This window comes from Cynocephalus volans, chromosome 8 (assembly GCF_027409185.1).
Source record: "Cynocephalus volans isolate mCynVol1 chromosome 8, mCynVol1.pri, whole genome shotgun sequence".
Lineage (NCBI taxonomy): Eukaryota > Metazoa > Chordata > Mammalia > Dermoptera > Cynocephalidae > Cynocephalus > Cynocephalus volans.
This window is the reverse complement of record NC_084467.1, coordinates 42,233,785-42,254,649: the sequence shown is the minus strand read 5'-3', so window position 1 is coordinate 42,254,649 and position 20,865 is coordinate 42,233,785. Positions and strand designations below refer to the sequence as shown.

At 35.9% G+C, this 20,865-nt stretch overlaps 1 protein-coding gene across 1 annotated transcript in view; it reads left to right on the top strand.

Annotated features, from left to right (window-relative positions):
* Positions 1-20,865, top strand: part of FAF1 (Fas associated factor 1) — a 516,326-nt gene that overhangs the window by 327,532 nt on the left and 167,929 nt on the right. Inside the window, exon 9 of the mRNA XM_063105346.1 lies at positions 4,300-4,395. Coding sequence (XP_062961416.1) covers positions 4,300-4,395 — 96 coding nt within the window. The remainder of the gene's footprint in view (positions 1-4,299; positions 4,396-20,865) is intronic.

Here is a 20,865-nt window from a genome sequence, read left to right as displayed (position 1 = left end):
TGTAATATCTCATTGGTTCCAGAATATTAATAGTCACTTCCTTTTTAGCATGGTGTTTTTTTATGAGGTGGCTAAACTGCTATTTAACCCTGCTACAAGAATGTGGCAGTGGGCTAGTCCAGACAAGTGGATGTACACTTGGTAACTAGCATTCTTAATAAGCTTGCTTCAACATGCCACAAATTAAAGCTCTGTGACTTTTCTAGCACGTAAGTGACTTAAAAAAGAAAAAAAGCTTGGATTGTGAATAAAAATAAATAAGCTTTTTTGATTTGCACTCTTGTTGGCAGTAAATGATATTTCAACCTCATGACTCAGTTTGGCTTAAAACTACCTCAGTGAGCATCTGAAAAATTTAAAGGTGTGATCCAGCAGTCATCTTCAAGGCTTCTTACTCATGAAGAGCTTTGTGTTGGAAATGTGATGTAATAGAAAACTCCATAGCCTTTGGAGTTAAATCTGGTTTGCCACTTAGTAGCTAATTTATTTTGGACAAGTTACTTTACCCCTCTAAGGCTGTTTTGTGATCTGTACAATCATGGTAATCTTTAATTTGCAGAGTTGTTACATATGGTAGATATATGTTAAACACTTACTATACAGTGCCTGATAAATTGATGGTCTCCATGAGTAGCTGTTTTAATTAAACCAAAGAAAGTAATTATTGTTTATCAGACCACATGACAAGATATACTAGAGCATTAATAGGTTGTTTGATCATTCTGAGGTAAAACTGCCTGAGTTTTAATTTTGGCCCACCACTCAGTACCTGTGTAACCTTGGGTAAGCTTCTTAATTTATGTAAGGTTTAGTAGCCTCATCTTTAAAATGGGGATTATAATATCTACTATCTGGAAGGATTATTGTGAGAATTAAGTAGGGTAGTATATATAAAGCATTTCACATATTTACAATATACGTTAAGCTCTCAATTATAGCAATTATTATTCAATTATTTTTTTAAAGTTCTGAGTGGTTTCATGGGTGTATGTATACATTTGTCAAAACCTATCAAATTATACACTTCAAAATATGTATAGTTTATTGTAGATCAGTTATACTTCCAGGAAGCAATACTCAGTGCTGTTTATATATACATTTGTACCTTTGCAGTATTGCAATGATTGTATTCAGTGCTAGTGCCCCATAGCATTCCCAAACATGGATGGAATTAATTATGCTGGTGCCTTGTTAGGATGATGACAAGCTAGGGACATGATTGTTTTAAAAAGCTTTCTTATGTTAATGTTCTTTTTAAAACACAGAGGAATCATATCTTACAAACTGATTGAAAATAGAAAAGATACAAATAGTAAAGCTATAGTTTCAGAATTGTCCAGTTGTTTTACTGTGTGTGTCACATGTAGGACAAGGAGCCTTCAGGTGACTTAACTGAATCTCCTTAGTGACATATTAAGATCATAGTCCATTGGAGCTAGAAGAGATCTCAGAGGTCCTTCAGTGGGGCATTCCCATATTTTACAAAAGGTGATATTAAGGCTCCTGATGACTGACCCAAGGTCCCATCATTCAGGTCTTCTGACTTTCAGTCCAGTAATCTTCAAATGTCTTAGTCGCTGTCATTAATAATTAGGAAGAAAGACATACTGCACGGATGTATTTGGGAGAGTGCTAAAAATTGGGTTTCAAATAAAAAATACTTTCAAGAACTAATTCATATTTTTAAAGAAAGCAGTATTAAGGAAGACTTTATAAATGCCCCAAAGGCCAAGCTTAAAACAGTAATACTGTGTTTTATTAACAACTTGCTAGAGACAGCCAATAATTAGTCATGATAGTTTATAGGAGTTTTCTTTTGCATGTTGTCCTAATATTTTATTTTCATATGTTTATAAAGAAAACATTATATGCTTTCTTAATTATGTAAGAGGAAACATCATTGAAAAAATTCTCAAATTTCACAAAATAAAGTGCTTTTTTGGCTTCTAAGTTATTTCAAATAATTGTCATTATTCATGAAAACTAGTTACATCTGTACACATTGCATATTTCAGCAGTTCACAACATTTTGTCTCAGGATCCCTTTGCTCTTTTAAAGAAATCAACAAAGACCCCAGAGAGCTTTTGTTAATGTGGATTATATCCATTGACATTGGCCATTTTCAAATTTTATATTGTGAAAAAATTTAAGTAATTAAGATAATAAATTAATGACAGGTTAATATAAATAGCATTTTTATGAAAAGTAATTATATTTAAAAATTTAGTGAGTAGAGTGACATTGAGCTCTCGAGCACAATTTGGTACCACTACCTTGTAGCAGCAGATTACCTACTTTTGCTTCTTTAACATCAGTGTAAAAATGGTGAAAAAGTCAAATACCATCTAAGTATTACAATGAAATAATTTTGACCTTGTGGAACCTCTGGAAGGATCTCAAGAACCCTGTGTCTATAGATCATACTTTGAGAATCATTGACATAGTATGTTCCTAATACTAAATACCTTCTGAAAGAAAAGAAAAAAACTTCAGATGGGCTTTGAGTATTCATTCACCGATGGAATATCTATGTGGCAGATGTATTCTCATTTAAGCATCTTCACAGAAAGTCTGTTAGGATAGATAATATCAATTTTTATAGAAGAAGAAACATGGGTTTGCAATGTAAAATATTGATTGGGGTAAATAGTAGAAGTCAGTTTGAACTCAGGATACTCTGACTTTAAAAGTCCATGCTATGCTTGGCTATCTCCTGTCATTAAACAGAAAAAGTTCCTTTTAGCAGTTAACAAGAATTTAAATGCCTGCCTTTCCCTTGGACTACTTCTTAACACAGCAAATTTACTTGATTTTGGCCATTTTTCTTCCTAATTTAAAAATGATTGTCATCCTTACATTTTAATGATTGACAGCTAACAAGAGCAATCAGATTGAATTCTTGCCTACTGTAGCTATTTGTGCTTAAAAATGTGGCCTTATTTTAGAAATATAAATATTGTAAGACAATGCCTTATTTTTGCAAAAAAAAAAAAGGACGTTCTTTGGGCCGTTTCAATGTATAACATTTTGTTGGTATGTATAATATATACTTGTCAGATTAATTCATTTATTTAATTAGACATACTTAAAATAATATTAATATAGTAATATATAAAGTACTGTTAATTTAGAAATACTTCTTTTGTCCACCCTCACATTTCATGAGATAATTTAATTCAAGTTCTATATGTATTTTTAATATATAATCATTGTTATCATCACTATAATCACAGTTTCTAGAGTCCATCCTCTTCACTCTAAGTTGAGATTCAGCATCATTTTGAGTCAGCATATCATGCTCTCACTGAACATTTTATCCCAAGCCACAAGTATTCATTCACAGAATAATAAAAAGTAGTGTTTTTTGAGAATCACCTGTTTGCTGGGCATTTTCTTATTGCTTTACCTATAGTAGCTCAACCTTATCTCTATTCTATGGGGAAAGTACTAATCTAATATTGTCCCTGTTTATGTATCATTAAGACAGTTGTGGTTTTTTCATTTTTTCTTAAATTTGTCATGTGGATGTACATTCATCATCTTCCCAAGGCATTTTTCAAAGTATCTTTTAAAGGCTTGTTTACAAGGGCTTTCAACACTTGCAATTGTGAGATCATACCTCTAGGAATAATCATGTGATTGATAATAAATATCCTTGTCTTCTTTATTAACCAGTTCTGACAGGTAAACTCTGTGAGCACTTGAAGTACCATTGACTGGGGTTAATTCAAGCTAATTTGTCTTTCTGAAACAGTGTACTATAGTTCAAAATAAAGTATTTGTGGGAGCACTCTGTAATAAGAGAACTTTTGTAAATACTCAAGTATAAGGCAACTTCCTCTTTGCTCAGACATTATTTTGGGTAAAACCTAAACTTATATTTTGATATATTTTTGGTCTATAAGTGTCTTCTGGAATTTTCTGATTCAGTATCTCTCCTACAGTTTTCTATTTTTTACCCTTACTGCCCTGGGAATTAGGAAGAGAAAAGTAGCAGACACACACGGGTGGGTGGCGAGGGATGTGGGGAAGTTTGTATGATTTGCCTATTTTCAGCTCGTTACAGTTTCCAGGAGCCCCAGTCTATCATCAAAAGAAAATTAACCTTGCCTACCATAACATTCCTTATGTGGAAAATTTTCAGAATTTAAGTGCCTTCTTGATAATGTAATGCCCAGGCTACTAGAGTAAGCTTTCTAATCTAGCTTCAGAAATAATAGAAAATATCTGAAAAATAAGATCCTTTTCTGAAACATGGCCACATTTTGTTTACAAATGATGGATTCTACTTTTTGCAGATGTGTCTTGCTGAATCAGGGCTCTCTTACCCTTGCCATCGACTTACAGTGGGAAGGAGATTGTCACCTGCACAGACCAGGGAGCAGTCAGAAGAGGTAAGCCTGTTTGCCAGGTTTTCATTGAACAGAAGGCCTATCCTCTCCCTGCCTGCCCACTTCCTATTCTTTTTTATCTGCCACAGCAATGAATAGATAAAAGTTAATATAGCGTAAACAAAGTCTCAGTAAATTCTTGAAGGCAGAAAACTTTCCGTGCAAGGTTATTGCTAATATGTTCCTTCTTGTTCTGTTAGACTCATGTTTCAGCAGACAGAATTCAAGTGGATTGGTTGAAATGATTTTTACTTAGACTCTTAAGGTTGATAAAGGGATTTTCTTTGCTGCTGACTATGTAGTTGAGTACTTTTATTAGGATTAATTGTGGAGGTCCTTTAACTCCTTGAGTTGGAGTACCTTCTATGACCGAGACACTGTGCTTGATGATGTTAATTAACAAAGATAAATAACATTATACCTATACCAAGGTACTCAGAGTCAAGGGTGATGGATCAATAAACTAATAATGATTGCATAATGTAAAAAATGCAGTGATAGCAGTGCACAAAAGAGTGCCATAGAAGCAAAGAGGAGGGGCAGATAGGATTGAACATGTTTGTGTATGGGCTTTGCCTTTGTGTGTCTATATGAGCCTGAACAATGTTAAAAGGTAGTATCTTAATTCTGTTCCCTGGCTACAAGTAGTATTTCCATGCCCACCTCTGACCTTGGTTATAAGGGAATGGGAAAGAGAGCATGGACATTACAATTTATTCATTTAAAAAGTACTTACTGAGTTCTCACTATGTATTAGACAAAATCATCATCATGACTTTAAAAGAGGTCATAACTAAATAGCACAGAAAACTTATTTAAACCAGTGTTTTTTTAGAGCATGATCCAAGTATTCAAAAGCTTGGGCTGGCTAGTCCAATAAAACCTTTACCCACTTATATTCTATAAAAAATATGGTTGACCATTTTTATTTAAACTGATTGTATATTTTGGACACTCATTATGGAAGCTGCCACAGGACCTCTCAAGCCATCCTCTGAATATGTATTTATACCACCTAAATATGTAAAAGAGAAACAAAGCTATATAAGTAAAGTTCTAATCTGTGATGATTCTGTGAAAATGGTCATTTGCTACTTTGATTTTTAACATTTTTTGTAAATCGACGGAGAAGGAAGTTTTCCCCTGTGCTACAAATATTACTTTGCTGTATTGTCCTGTACTATACTGTACTTGGGCCTCTAAAAAATGTTAATTTCCTTTAAAGAGCCCATACCATTTTTTCTAGCACTTTATCTAACTGATCTTTGTGAATGAAAAATGCTTCACTGCTTGGCAGAAACTGCCAGAAATGATTTAATGAGATGTCTTTATAGTACTTGAGTACATTTTTAATGGCTATAGTAGTCATGCTTCAACTTTAATGGATAAATCCACTGACATGAAAAGGTATCCAACTAGCTCCTAACAAAATTCTTAATTATTCTATGCCCTGGAGTATAGAAACATGTAACTGTTTCACTTCATTATTTTCTTCCCTCAGCCTGACTACTGTATGTGTTATTTGGGCAGTCTCAAAGAGAAGTCAATGCCATATAGTGAGGAGCAGTGTTTGTGAGGCTAGCACACTCTTAGGTTAATTGGAGACAAAGGTAGAGTGGCATTAGGAGGCTTTGTCAACTAAAATAGTCACAACCTCAGGAATATCTTAAAATCTGATTATCTGGGATAAGTCCATTATTTTTTCTTCCCTTGCTAATTTTAAGTACTGTCTCCTCCAGGAGACTGATGAGAAATGATAAAGAAGATGTGACATGGTTTTCATGTTATCATAGAAGTCTAAAGCTGGAGGGGATTTTTGAGACATTCGGCCCAACCTACACTTGAATCCACCCCTCTTCCATCCATTCATGCTTCATTCACTTAAACATTTATTTAATATATTCTAGGTGCCTAACATTAGAATCATAATCCCTATGCTGAAAGAGCTCACTGTCTTTTATAAGACCTCCCTGCCACCAATATAACTGTTTTGTCTCTGATGATAGGGTTCTTTCCTCAGGTGGTAACCAGTTCCATTGCTGAACAGCTCTATCTGTTGACATCTTCCTTATATTAAGCTGAAATGTGTGTTCTTGTAGTTTCCAACCAACTAGTGATTCTGCTTCTTTGTTTTGGTTCTGCCCTTCTCCTACATGACTTCGTGTATTTCAAGACAACTACCATTTTGCTATTGACTGTCTGAAACCTTGAGTTACGAAGGAACTATTTGAAACCAGTAGTTTAATTCAAGTTTTAGATTTTATAGTTTATAGTTATTTGTCCTTTGTCTGGGGAAATTTTTAAAATTCTATTTATTTATTTACTTATTTATTTCTTTTTGTGGTTTGCCAGTACAGGGATCCGAAGGGGGAAGTTTTGATTCTGACAACATTTATCTGGCCCTACAAACACATTTTCTTTATGATAATTTAATATTTTCTCTTTTCTTCTTATCTGCCTTGCTCCTGAGCCTCCTTTTAATGATTTTTTTTTCATATCTATAGATATTTATCTAGGTACCTATCTTTTCTTCAGATGCTTAGGTGAGATAGTGTCTGGGCTCCATAGACCTGACTTCTTGTGAATTGATCAATTCTCAGTTGACAGTGGAGGAGGAGGAAGAGGGATAACCCAGAAAAAACAAAACAGGAAATTTCACACGTAGTTAATGTTAAAAGCACTAGTTTATACATGTGGTTAAGGAAACACTTATTGAATCCTCAGTATGTGCTGGTCAGATGAATATAAACTGATAATTTCATATTATATGATAAATGAGAAAATTGAGGCAAACACAAGATGCTAGGGGAACACAGATATTGAGGGTGTAACCTTCAAGAATGTTTGCAAGCAAGAGCCTTGTTTGCCTTATCTACCTCTGCAGTCCTAACACCTAGCAGAGTGCCTGGCATGTACCAGACACAGAATAAATACTTGTGAATGAACACTTAAGAAAAGAAAGACTAGAGGAGTTAACATCAAATTGAATTATAAAGAATGAGTAACAGTCAACCAAATAAAGAATCAAGGCAATCATATTCTATTCAGAGCAAACAGCATCTGATGTAGTATAGGGGGAGAGATAAGCACAGCCTGCTGTTAGTGCAGAAGAAAATGGGCAAAAAAGATAAGGGATGAGGCAAAAGTAAATAGGTCTTGTATGTCACACTGAGAACTTGAACTCTGGGGAGCAATAGAAGACTTTTAAGTGGGGAGTGATTTCACCATCCTCCCCTCCCCACAAAAATATATATCTTAGAGAGGAGCACTCTATCTGCTGTGCAGAAGCTAGATTTAAGGGAAGCAAAACTGGAGACAGAGATACCAGGTATGAGTCTAATGTACTAGTATAAACAAGAGATAATGAGATCCTCAATGTAGTATACAACCTTAACAGAATGGAGGGGAAAAAAAACACATTTATCTTAACTGATGCAGAAAAAGAATTTGACAAAATTCAACACCATTTCATGATAAAAACACTCAACAAAGTAGGAAAAGAAGGAAACTACCTAAACATGATAAAAGCTGTATATGAAACACCCACAGCAAGTATCCAAGTATCATACTTACTGTTGAAAGACTGAAAGCTTTTTCTCTAAGATCAGGAACAAGGCAAAGATGCCTACTTTCACCACTTCTATTCAGCATAGTATTGGAAGTTCTAGACAGGGCATTTAGGTAAGAAAAAGAAATAAGAAATAAGATGATAAAAATATATGCATAGGCATCTAAATTGGAAGGAAAGAAGTAAAATTATCTTTATTCACAAATGATATAATTTTATATGTGGAAAACCCTATTGATTCCACACACACAAAACTTAGAAGTAAAAAATGAATTTAGCAAAGTAGAAGGATACAAAGTCAGTGCACAAAAATCTGTTGCATTTCTATACACTAACAATGAACAGTCTGAATGGGAAATTATGAAAACAATTCTATGCACAATAGCATCAAAAGGACTAAAATGCTTAGGAATTAACTTAACCAAAGAAGTTAAAGACTTGTACAATGAATACTATGAAACATTGCTGGAAAAAGTTTAAAAAGACATAAATAAATGGAAATACATTTCATGTTCATGGGTTGGGCTATTTAATATTATTAAAATATTCATACTGGCTTCTGATCAAGATGGCAGAATCGACGGTCCCCAGCATCCCTCTCTCCCACAAATCAACCAATGTACAACTATTAAAAAGCAATGACAGCCAAGCTGGGGCTGCCAGAAATCAGGGGAAGAGGAGGAGAGACCTATGGAGTGCATGAAGGTGGGAGAAGCCATGGTGTGAGAGAGAAAGAACTGCTCCTACCATTTCAAGCATTGGCCACTTCAAGGCTGGGGCTGGTGAGCACACGGAGCAGGAACTGGCAAAACCTGAAACTGTGCCCTTCGAGTGAAGATGCTTGGAGGCTGCAGGGGAGAAGAGGGCCTTGGTGACCCCCAGGCCAGCAAGACTACTAATAGGGTTCCTGTAGAGCCACATAGGAGGAAGGAGCCACAATAACTGAAAAACAGGAGCCACTTAGAGGCTGGTGAGTCATTGCAAGGGACTGGTGTACAGCCCATCACATGGGAAGTGTTTGGAGCATGGGTTGTGAGGGAGACGGACCCAACAGAACACTGGGGCACAGCAAGGACAGCTGATCTGCCCCCCAATCAATGTAGGACCACTCAGTGGATATTGGTCATGAATATAGACCTGTAGGGGTGCAGTTTGATGAAAAGACTCAGGCCTAGACCAGAATTTCTATACAGCCCAGGTGTACCACATCTCACGAGATCTGGAAGTACCTATAAAGTCAACCATTAAATCCTGAGCTGCACAAAAAGCCTTCCCCAGGGAATCAGAAGCAAAGCAACTATTTAGCTAAACCACAGAGCTCAAATGCTAGTCCGCACAAGAAGTCCCCCCATTTTAGAAGTAAGCAAAGGACAACAAATTAGTTCCAGTGCAGAGTTGAAGTGGTAGGAATGGCAAATAATCCAACAGAGAACCGAAAGAAAAAACAAAATACCCACAGACCAGAGACAAAGTTTGATATTAACTAGTAAAGATCTCACATCACCAAAGAACACCTATAAAACCTAGAAGGACTGGAAGTCCCCTGGGCTACCAAACCAGGGAGTGAGGAGGGCTAGGGCCTCAGTCATGCCCCCCAACATCCACAACCAGTCCCAAGAGTGAGTGGCCAACGGCCCCATCCACGCCCTCCCAACACCCACAACCAGTCCTGCAATGACCACTGAGTCACCACAGGAAGCACCCTAGGCTCTCCTGAGCCAAGGCGGCAAAGGGTCAAAAGCCTCGGCCGTGCACCCCCAACACCTGCAACCAACCCAGCAATGACCACAGAGCCGTGCTGGAAGCACCCAGGGCTCTCCTGAACTGGGGTGGCAGGGGGCTGAGGGCCTCAGCCATGCCCCCGACACCTGCAACAAGCCTAGTGATGACCATTGAGCTGTCACAGGAAGTGCCTGGGCTCCTGAGCTGGGGCAGTGGTGGGGGGATGTGAGGGCTTCAGCTACACCCCTCTGACATCTGCTCCCAGCCCAGCAATGGCCGTGCCACCACTGGAAGCCCCCTGGTCTCCCATGCAGGAATGAGGGTGGTGGCACAGGCCTCAACCCTGCCCCTCCTCCTTCCTCCTTCTACCACCCTATTTCCTCCCCCTTTCCCCTCTCTCCCTACCCCCAACTGTTCCACATCATAGAATGTAAACAAACAAAAAAGTTAATAAATAAACTTTTAAAAGAAAAAATAAATAAGTAAAATATTCATACTACCCAAAGCAACCTACAGATTAATTGTAATCCCTGTCAAAATCCCAGTGATGTTTTTTGAAGAAATAGAAAAACTCACCCTAAAATTCATGTGGAACCTCGAGGGACCTCAAGTAGCCAAAACAATCCTGAAAAAGAAGAACAAAGGTTCACACTACTTGACTCCAAAACTTAATACAATGCTACAGTAATTAAAATGGTTTTGTCCTGGCATAAAGACAGACATATAAGCTGATGGAATAGAATAGAAAGCCTAGAAATATACTCTGGTATATATGGTCAAGTGTTGTTTGACAAGGGTGCCAAGACCACTTAATGGGAAAACGACAGTCTTTTCAAAAAATTGTGTTAAGAAAATTGAGTATCCACATGCAAAAGTATGAAGTTGGACCCTTACCTGATATCATATACAAAAATGAACTCAAAATGGATCAAAGACCTAAATGTAAGACCTAAAAAAATACAACTGTTAGAAGAAAACATAGGGCAAATGTTTCACAACATTAGATTTGACAGAGATTTCTTGGGTATGATACCAAAGACACAGCAAAAGGAAAAATAGAGAAATTGGATTTCATGAAAATTTAAAAATTTTGTGTGTCAAAAGACACAATCAACAGAGTAAAAAGGCAACCCACAGAATGGGAGAAAACATTTACAAATCATATATCTGATAAGGAATTAACATATGTAAAATATAGAGAACTCCTAAAACTCAGCACCAAAAATCAAACAATCTGATTCAGAAATGGGCAAAGACCTAGAGCTGCAAGAGTGCTACTACTGTAGTTGCCTTGACCTGGGAACCCAGCCCAGCAGCCTTGTCAGTCTCTGGGTGTTTGACTCACCACCCTTCTCCCCTCCCCCTTCCTTGAGCTGTCCCACAGTCTCACTCCAGTGACCTTTACATTCCTCAGGTGCCTATGCTACCATTCCTCCTCCCCAGAACCAACCCACCTGCTGCCTGCACCAAGTGCTTTGGCCCAGGGACATAGCACAGCTACTGCTCTTTTGCCCACAAACAGCCCTGAGCCCCCCGTCCCAGCAGGCTTCAACCCCACTGCCACATGTACCTGATGCTAATCCCTGAAGCCAGGGTACTGTACCCTGCCAGCCCTCGCTCCCACAGTTGTACATGCATAATAAGAAATAAGTTGGTCATGCTCTTCGACTTCTGCCCCCACCATTGTGCTTGCAAGCACAGCTGGCCTCTGCAATTGTGCATGTGCAAGCTGAGAAACCCCACTGCACATGTGTGGCCCCAGTGCATGAGCCTGCAGCTAGCATCTGGTGACACAGATGTGTCTTCAACCAGCCTCCATAGTAGAAGGTGTACACGTGACTGACTCTGGCCTCTGTTGCTGCTACCCCTGGCCTTTAGCCACTGAACACAGAGGCACAGCTAAGGATCCAGACAGCCCTCAGAGCCTCGTCAGACCTCCTACAGCTCTTGCCAGTGAGGACCAAAAGTTGTCAGTGTTACCAGCATTAGCTGTCTGGCCAATGAGACTCAGCACCCCAGACCTAAAGTCAGTGTATATCACCACACTTGGTGATCTGTGCAACTAGACCGACCCAGTACCACAGCACACCCCAGCATGTCTCCCTTCCCCCTCTTCTCCTACCTGCCACCCATGCAGATAAAGGTCTTTCTTTACAGAAGCCATTTTATAAAGTCTGGAAGAGATGACTGCTTCTTCAAATCCACAGACACCTTTGCAAGAATACAAGGATCGTGAAGAATCTGGGAAATATGAGACCACCAAAAGAACACAGTAAAGTTTCGGTAACTGAGCCCAAAGAATTGGCGATACAAAAATTGCCTGACAAAGAATTCAGAATAATTGTTCTAAAGAATATTAGCAGTTATAAGACAGCACAGATAATGAATTTAACAAAAATCATGAAAACAATAGAAGAACAAAACAAGAAACTAAGCAAAGACAAAGAAAACAAAAACAACCAAACAAATGTTTTGGAGTTTTAGAATAGAATGACTGAACTAAAAAATACAATAGGGAGCTTCAACAGCAGGTGAAATCAAACAGAAGAAAAAATAAGTGAACTTGAAGACTTATCAATTGAAGTCATCCAGAGAAGAAAACATAAAAAAGAAAATAAAGTAATAAAGAAAGCATACAGGATCTATGGAACACCATCAAGGGAGTTCACATTTGCAGAACAGGAGGGCAAAAAGGAGAAAGAGACAGAAAGCTATTTAAAGAGATAATTGTTGAAAACTTCACATATCTGGGCAAAGATACAAAAATCCAGATAAAGGAAGCTCACATATCTCCAATCAAATTCAACCCAAAGAAGAATTGGCCCAGACACATTATAATCAGACTGTAAAAAATCAAAGGCAAAGAAAGGATTCTGTAATAGCAAGAGAAAAAAAGCATATCACATACAAGGGACTCTCAATATGACTATCGGCAGATTTCTTAGCAGAACCCCTGTAGGCCAGGAGAGAGTGAGATGATATATTCAAAGTGCTGGGGAAAAAAAATGGCCAACCAAAGATACTTCACCTGGCAAAGCTATCCTTTAGAAATGAGGGAGAAATAGACTTTCCTAGACAAACAAAAGCTGAGGGAGTTTATCACCACTAGACCAGCCTTATAGGAAATATGGAAGGGAGTTCCTCAAGCTGAAAGAAAATGATGCTAGTTCACAGCATGAAAACATACAAAAGTATACAACTCACTGGTAAAAATAAGTACATTGTCAAATTCAGAAAATTATAATACTGTAATGTTGGTATATAAACAAACTATGCTTCCAGTATGGAGATTAAAGGTTAAAACTATTAAAAACACTTAAAATTGCAGTAATTTGTTAATGGATACACATTCTAAAATGATGTAAGTTGTACATCAAAAACATAAAACTGAGAGGGAATAAAAGTGTAGAGTTTCTGTATGTAATCAAAATTAAGTTATGAGCTTAAAATAGCCTGTTTTAAGTTATTAGATGTTTTATGTAAGCTTCATACTAACCACAAAGCAAAAACCTTTAGTAGATACAGAAAAAATGAAAAGAAAGGAATCGAAATGCACTACTACAGAAAATCATTAAACTGCAAAGATGGCAAGAGAGGGAAAAAAGGAACAAAGGATATGCAAAATAACCAAAAAACAATTTACAAAATGTCATGAGTAAGTTCTTACCTGTCAACAATTACCTTGAATGTAGATGAATTAAATTCTCCAATCAAAAGTCATAGAGTGGCTGAATGGATTAAAAAAAATAAGACCTAACCATATGCGGCCTACAAGAGACTCATTTCATATTAAAGGACATACGTAAACTAAAAATGAATGGATGGGAAAAGTCGTTCCATGCAAGTGGGAACCAAAAAAGAGCAGAGGTTGCTATACTTATAATAGACAAAATAGACTGTAAGTCAAAAACTATAGAAAGAGACAGAGACGGTCATATATAAAGATAAAGGTGTCAGTTCATTGAGAGAATATAATAATTATAAATATGCATGCACCCAAGAGCAGACCATCTAAATATATAAAGCAAATATTAACAAAATTGAAGGGAGAGATAGCCTGTAATACAATAATAGTAAGAGACTTCAATATCTCACTTTCAGCAATGGACAGATCACAGGGCTGTAAATTAATAGGAAAACACTAGACTTGAACTACACTTTAGATGAAATCAGCCTAATAGACATATACAGAGCATTCCATCCAACAGCAGCAGAATACATATTCTTTCCAAGTGCTCATGGAGAATCCTCCATGATAGATCATATGTTAGGCCACAAAACAAGTCTTAAATTTAAGAAGACTGAAATCATATCAAGTATCTTTTCTGACCATACTGATATGAAACTAGAAATCAGTAACAGAGGGAAAAGTAGTCACAAATATGTGGAAATCAAATGACATGTTTCTGAACAAACAATGGGCCAAAGAAGAAATTAAAAAGAAAAATAAAAAATATTTAAAGACAGATGGAAATAGAAACACAACATACCTAAACTTAAGGGATGAAGCAAAGGCAGTTCAACAAAGGAAATTTATAGCAATAATAGCCTACATCAAAAAAAAAACCCAAGAAAGATCTCAAGCAATCTAACAGTATATCTCAAGGAACTAGAAAAAGAAGAGTATTCTAAGCCCAAAGTTAGTAGAAGAAAAGAAATAATAAAGATCAGAGCAGAAATAAACAAAATAGATAGTATAGAAACAATAGGAAAGATTGACAAAACTTACTGTGGGTTGTTTGAAAAGATAAACAAAATTCACAAACCTTTAACTAGATGAAACAGAAGTTTCAAATAAAATCAGAAATAAAAGAGGAGACATTACTACTGATACCACACAGATATAAAGGATCATAGGAGACTATTATAAACAACAGTGCACCAGCAAATTGGATAGCCTAGAAGAAAACGGCAAATTCCTAGGAATATACAGCCTACCAAGAGTGAAATAGAAAATCTGAACAGACTGATTACAAGTAAGGAGATTGAATCAGTTATAAAAAAACCCCTCTATCAGAAAGTATTTGCGAAGTATACATCAGACAAGGGGCTGATATACAGAATATATAAGGAACACAAACAACTCAACAGCAAAAAAGCGTATTACCCAATTTAAAAATGGGCAAAAGACCTGAATGGACATTTCTCAAAAGAAGACATACAAAATGTCCAAAAAGCACATGAAAAAATATTCAACATCATTAATCATTGGAGAAATGCAAATTAAAACCACAATGAGATATTATCTCACTCCAACTAGAATGGCTATTATCCACAAGATAGAAAATAACAAATGCTGGTGAGGATGCAGAGAAAACGGAACTGTCCTACATTGTTGGTGAGAATGTAAATTGGTACAGCCATTGTGGAGAATAGTATGTAGGTTCCTCAGAAAACTAAAAATAGATCTACCTTATGACTGAGCTGTCCCACTACTGGGTATATACCCAAAGGAAATGAAATCAGTATATCAAAAAGACACCTGCACTCCTTTGTTCATCACAGTGCTATTAACAGTAGCCAGGAAATCAAATAAATCTAAATGCCCATCAGTGGGTGAATGGATAAAAAATAATAATAAAAATGAAATTTTAAAAATCTGTGGTATATATACACAATGGAATACTATTAAACCATAAAAAGAAATGATATACTGTTATTTGCAGCAAAATCTATGGAACTGGAAACCATTATGTTAAGTAAAGTAAGTCAGGCACATAGAAAGACAAATACTGCATTATCTCACTTATGTGGAATCTTAAAAAAAAAAATGGTTCTCATAGAAGTAGAATAGAATGATGGTTACCAGAGGTGGCAGGGGGAGGGTGGAATGGCATGTACAAAAACTACACTGTCTACCCTAAGTGAATCATTGTGCAGTATACGCATGTATTGAAACAACACACTGTACCCCACAAATATGTATAAGTAAATGTTAAAATTAAAAAAAAATTTTTTTTAAGTTTCCCATCAAAGAAAACCCTAAGTCCCAATGATTCATTGCTAAATTCTGTCAAACATTTAAAGAAGAACTAATACCAGTCTCCTCAAACTCTTCTAAAAAATTGAAGAGGATGAAATAATTCCAAACTCATTTTACAAGTCCAGCATTACCCTGATACCAAAGCCAGACAAGGACACTACAAGAAAATAAGATTATAGGCCAGTATCCCTGATGAACATAGATGTAAAAATTGTCAATAAAATATTAGCAAACTGGATTTAACAGCACATTAAGATCATTCCCCATGATCATGTGGGATTTATCCCTGGGATGTAAGGATGGTTCAACATATTCAAATCAGTAAACGTAATATACCACATTAACAGAATGAAGGACTAAAACTGTATGATCTTCCGAAAAGGTACAGAAAAAGAAAAATGTTGACAAAATTCAGTACTTTTTCATTATAAAAACTCTCAGCAAATTAGGTATATAATGAAATTACCTCACACAATAAAGGACATATATGACAAGCCCACAGCTAGCATCATACTCAACAGTAAAAAGTTGCAAGATTTTCCTTTAAGATCAGTAATAAGATGAGAATACTCACTCACCACTTCTATTCAACGTAATAGTGGAAGTCCTTGCCAAAGCAAATAGGCAAGAAAAAGAAACAATAGGCATCCAGATAGAAAAGGAAAAAGTGAAATATTTTCTGTTTTCTGATGACATGATCTTATATATATGTCTTCAAAAAATGCCACATAAACATTTGTATTAATTTTTTTTTTCTTATTCTACTTTTTTTTTTTTTTTCTCATTTCTCTTTTTGGTTTTGCTGTTGTATTAACATTTAAATCATTTTTCTACAAACTTTTTGAAGTATCCTCATATAGAAAACCTTAAAGACTCCACCAAAAAAATCTTTCAGAACTAGTAAATGAATTCACTAAAGTTACAGGATATGAAATCAACATTGAAAAACCAGTAGCAACTTTTTCTTTTAAAAATAATTTTAAATGACTTCATTTTTTTAAATTTTAATTTATCAATATACAATGTAGTTGATTTTTGTGTCCCTTTACCAATTTCTCCTTTTCCTCCCTCCCTCTCCCCCTTTCCCCCCCATCAACATCATATCCGTTCACTTGTCTTAACACGTTCAAGGAATTTTTGTGATTGTTGTCTCTTCTCCCCCACCTCCTTATTTGTTTGCATATTATTTATTTTTATTAGCTCCCACAAATAAGTGAGAACATATGGTATTTCCCTTTCTGTGACTGGCTTATTTCACTTAATATAATTGTCTCTAAATCCATCTATGTTGCTGCCAATGGTAGTATTTCGTTCTTTTTTATAGCAGAGTAGTATTCTATTGTGTAGATATGCCACAGTTTCCTTATCCACTCATCTGATGATGGACACTTAGGCTGGTTCCAACTCTTGGCTATTGTAAATAGCACTGCAGTAAACATGGGAGTACAGGTATCCCTTCAACATGATGATTTCCATTCCTCTGGATATATACCCAGCAGTGGAATAGCAGGGTCATATGGTAGATCTATCTATGATTGTTTGAGAAACCTCCATACCATTTTCCATAGAGGCTGCACCATTTTGCATTCCCTCCAACAGTGTAGGAGGGTTCCTTTCTCTCCACATCCTCGCCAGCAATTATCATTCTCAGTCTTTTGGATGTTTGCCATCCTAACTGGAGTGAGATGGTATCTCAAAGTGGTATTAGTTTGCATTTCCCAAATGCTGAGTGATGTTGAGCATTTTTACATGTGTCTGTTGGCCATTTGTATATCTTCCTTTGAGAAATGCCTGTTCAGCTCCTTTGTCCCTTTTTTAATTGGGTTACTTGTTTTTTTGCTGTTAAGTTGTTTCAGTTCCTTGTATACTCTAGATATTAATCCTTTGTCAGGTGTATATTTTGCAAATATTTTCTCCCACTCTGTTGGTTGTCTTTTTACTCTGATAATTGTTTATTTTGCTGTGCAGAAGCTTTATAGTTTGATATAATCCCATTTGTTTATTTTTCCTTTGCTTGCCTGTCCTTTTGGAGTCATCTTCATGAAGTCTGTACCCAATCCTACCTCCTGGAGTGTTTCCCTATGTTTTCTTTAAGGAGTATTATTGTTTCCAGACATATATTTAATTCTTTAATCCATTTTGAGTTGATTTTGGTATATGGAGAGGTACGGGTCTAGTTTTATCCTCCTACATATGAATGTCCATTTTCCCAGCACCATTTACTGAAGAGGCAGTCTTTTCCACATTGTATGTTCTTGGTGCCTTTCTTGAAGGTCAGTTGGCTGTAAGTTTGTGGGTTGATTTCTGTGTTCTCTATTCTGTGTATCTCTTTTTATGCCAGTACCATGTTCTTTTGATTATTATAGCTTTGTCGTGTAGCTTAAAATCAGGTTGTGTTATGCCTCCAACTTTATCTTTTTTTTTTATTCAGTATTGCTTTGGTTATTCAAGGTCTTTTGTTTATCCATATGAATGTTAGGATTGTTTTTTTCCAATTTTGACAAAAATGTTATTGGAATTTTGATGGGGTTTGTTGAATCTGTAGATAACTTTGGGTGATATGGACATTTTCACAGTGTTAATTCTTCCAATCCAAGAGCATGAAGTATCTTTCCATCTTCTTGTGTCATCTTTAATTTCTCTCAACAGTGGTTTGTAGTTCTCATCATAGAGATTTTTTACATCATTGGTTACATTTATTCCTACTTATTTTTTTTTTTTGGTGACTATTGTAAATGAGCTGGCTTTCTTCACCTTTCTTTCTGTTAGTTCTTGTTGGAGTTTAGAAATGCTACTGATTTTTGCATGTTGATTTTTGTATCCTGCAACTTTGCTGAAATCATTTATTTACAAGTTTTTTTGATAGAGTCTTTAGGCTGTTCTTCATATAGTATCATGTCATCTGCAAACAGGAACAGTTTGACCTCATTTTTTCCAATCTGGATGCCCTTTATTTCCTTCTCTCCCCTGATTGCTCTGGCTAGTACTTCCAATACTATGTTGAATAGGAGTGGTGAGAGTGGGCATCCTTGTCTTGTTCCTGTTCTTAAGGGAAAAGCTCTCAACTTTTCCCCATTCAGGATGATATTAGCAAAGGGTTTGTGATATATGGCTTTAATTGTGTTATTTTCCTTCTATACCTAATTTATAGGAAATCTTTATCATGAACAAAGGTTGAATTTTGTCAAATGCTTTTTCAGTGTCTGTAGAGATGGTCATATGGTTTTTGTCTTTGACTTTGTTGATGTGGTGTATCACATTTATTGATTTGCATATTTTTAACCAAACTTACATCCCTGGGATGAATCCCACTTGATCATGGTATATAATTTTATGTATATGTTGTTGTATTCCATTAGCTAGTATTTTATTGAGGATTTTTGCATCTTTATTCATCAAAGATATTGGCCTATAGTTTTCTTTTTTGTTGTATCTGTCTGGTTTGGTAACGGTGAATTTTGCCTCATCGAATGAGTTTGGGAGATTGGCCTCTATTTCACATTTTTGGAATAGTTTGTAGAGAATTGGTATTCATTCTTCTTTATGGGTTTTGTAGAATTCTGCAGTGAAGCCATCCGATCCTGGGCTTTTCTTTGTTGGGAGACTGCTGAAAACAGCTTCAATCTCTTTGATTATTATTGATCTGTTCAGATTTCTGTCTTCTTGGCTCAGTCTTGGTACTTTGTATGTGTTCAAAAATTTATCCATTTCCTCCAGATTTTCAAATTTGTCTGTGTATATTTGTTTATAGTAGTCTCTAATGATTTCTTTTATTTCTGAGGTATTGGCTGTTATATCACCTTTTCATTTCTAATTTTGTTATCTGTGTCTACTCTCTTCTTTTTTTAGTTAGGGCTTGCTAATGATTTGTCAATTTTATTTATCTTTTCCAAAAGTGAACTTTGTGTTTCATTCATCTGTTGTATCATTTTTTGGATTTCTGTTTCATTTAGTTCTTCTCTGATCTTAATTATTTCTTTCCATCTACCTACTTTGGGTTTGGATTGTTCTTGTTTTTCTAATTCTCGAAGGTGAAGTGTTTGGTTGATTACTTGCCGTCTTTCCATTATTCAGAAGTAAGCATTTAATGTGATAATTTTCCCCTAAATACTGCTTTTGCAGCATCCCACAGGTTTTGGTATGATGTGTCAGTATTTTCAATAGTTTCAATAAATTTTTTGATTTTCTGTTTAATTTCTTCTTGGACTCATATGTCATTAAGTAGAATGTTGTTTAATTTCCATGTATTTGTATAGTTTCGAGTTTCGCTTGTTATTGGTTTCTAGTATTAATCCTTGTAGTCCGAAAAAATACTTGGAATAATTTTAATTTTTGTGATTTGTTGAGACAATTTGTGACCTAACGTGGTCTATTCTGGAGAATGTTCCATGTGCTGACGAAAAGAATGAATATTCTGAGGTTGTTGAATGAAATGTTCTGTCTTTATCTGCCAAGTCCAATTGGTCCAAAGTGTTGTTTAGATTTTGTGTTTCTCTGTTGATTTTTTGCCTAGATGATCTGTCCAATGTTGAGAGTGAGGTGTTCACATCCCCAGCTATTATGGTGTTATAGTGTCTGTCTCTTTCTTTATGTCTAATAGTATTTGCTTTATAAATTTGGCTGGTCTGATGTTGGGTGCATATATATGTATGATTGTTATGTCTTCTTGTTGAATAGATCCCTTTATCATTATATAGTGGCTTTCTTTATCGCTTTTTATGGTTTTCGCTCTAAAGTCTATTTTATCTGATATAAGAATAGCTATCTCAGCTAGTTTTTCGTTTCTATTTGCATGGTATATCTTTTTCCATCCTTTCACTCTTAGTCTGCATGTATCTTAAGGCAGTATATTGTTGGGTCCATCTCTTTAATCCAATCAGTCAGTCTGTGTCTTTCGAGTGGGGAATTCAAACCTTTTATATTAAGAGTTATTACTGAAAGGTGTTGATTTACTCCTTGTATTTTATTGATTTTTGTTTGGATGTTTTAAATATCTTTTGTTCCTTTCTTTCTGATTTACTGTTTGTCTTCTGTGTTTGTTGGTTTCTTGGGATGGTAGATAAACTTTTTTTTCCTCTTTATTGTTAGCATTTTTAGTTTACTAGTGGGTTTTCTTCTTTCTTGAGTATTCATGGTAATGATGGTTGTTTTTCAGGTACTAGACCCAGTACTCCCTTGTGAATTTCTTTTAAGGCTGGTT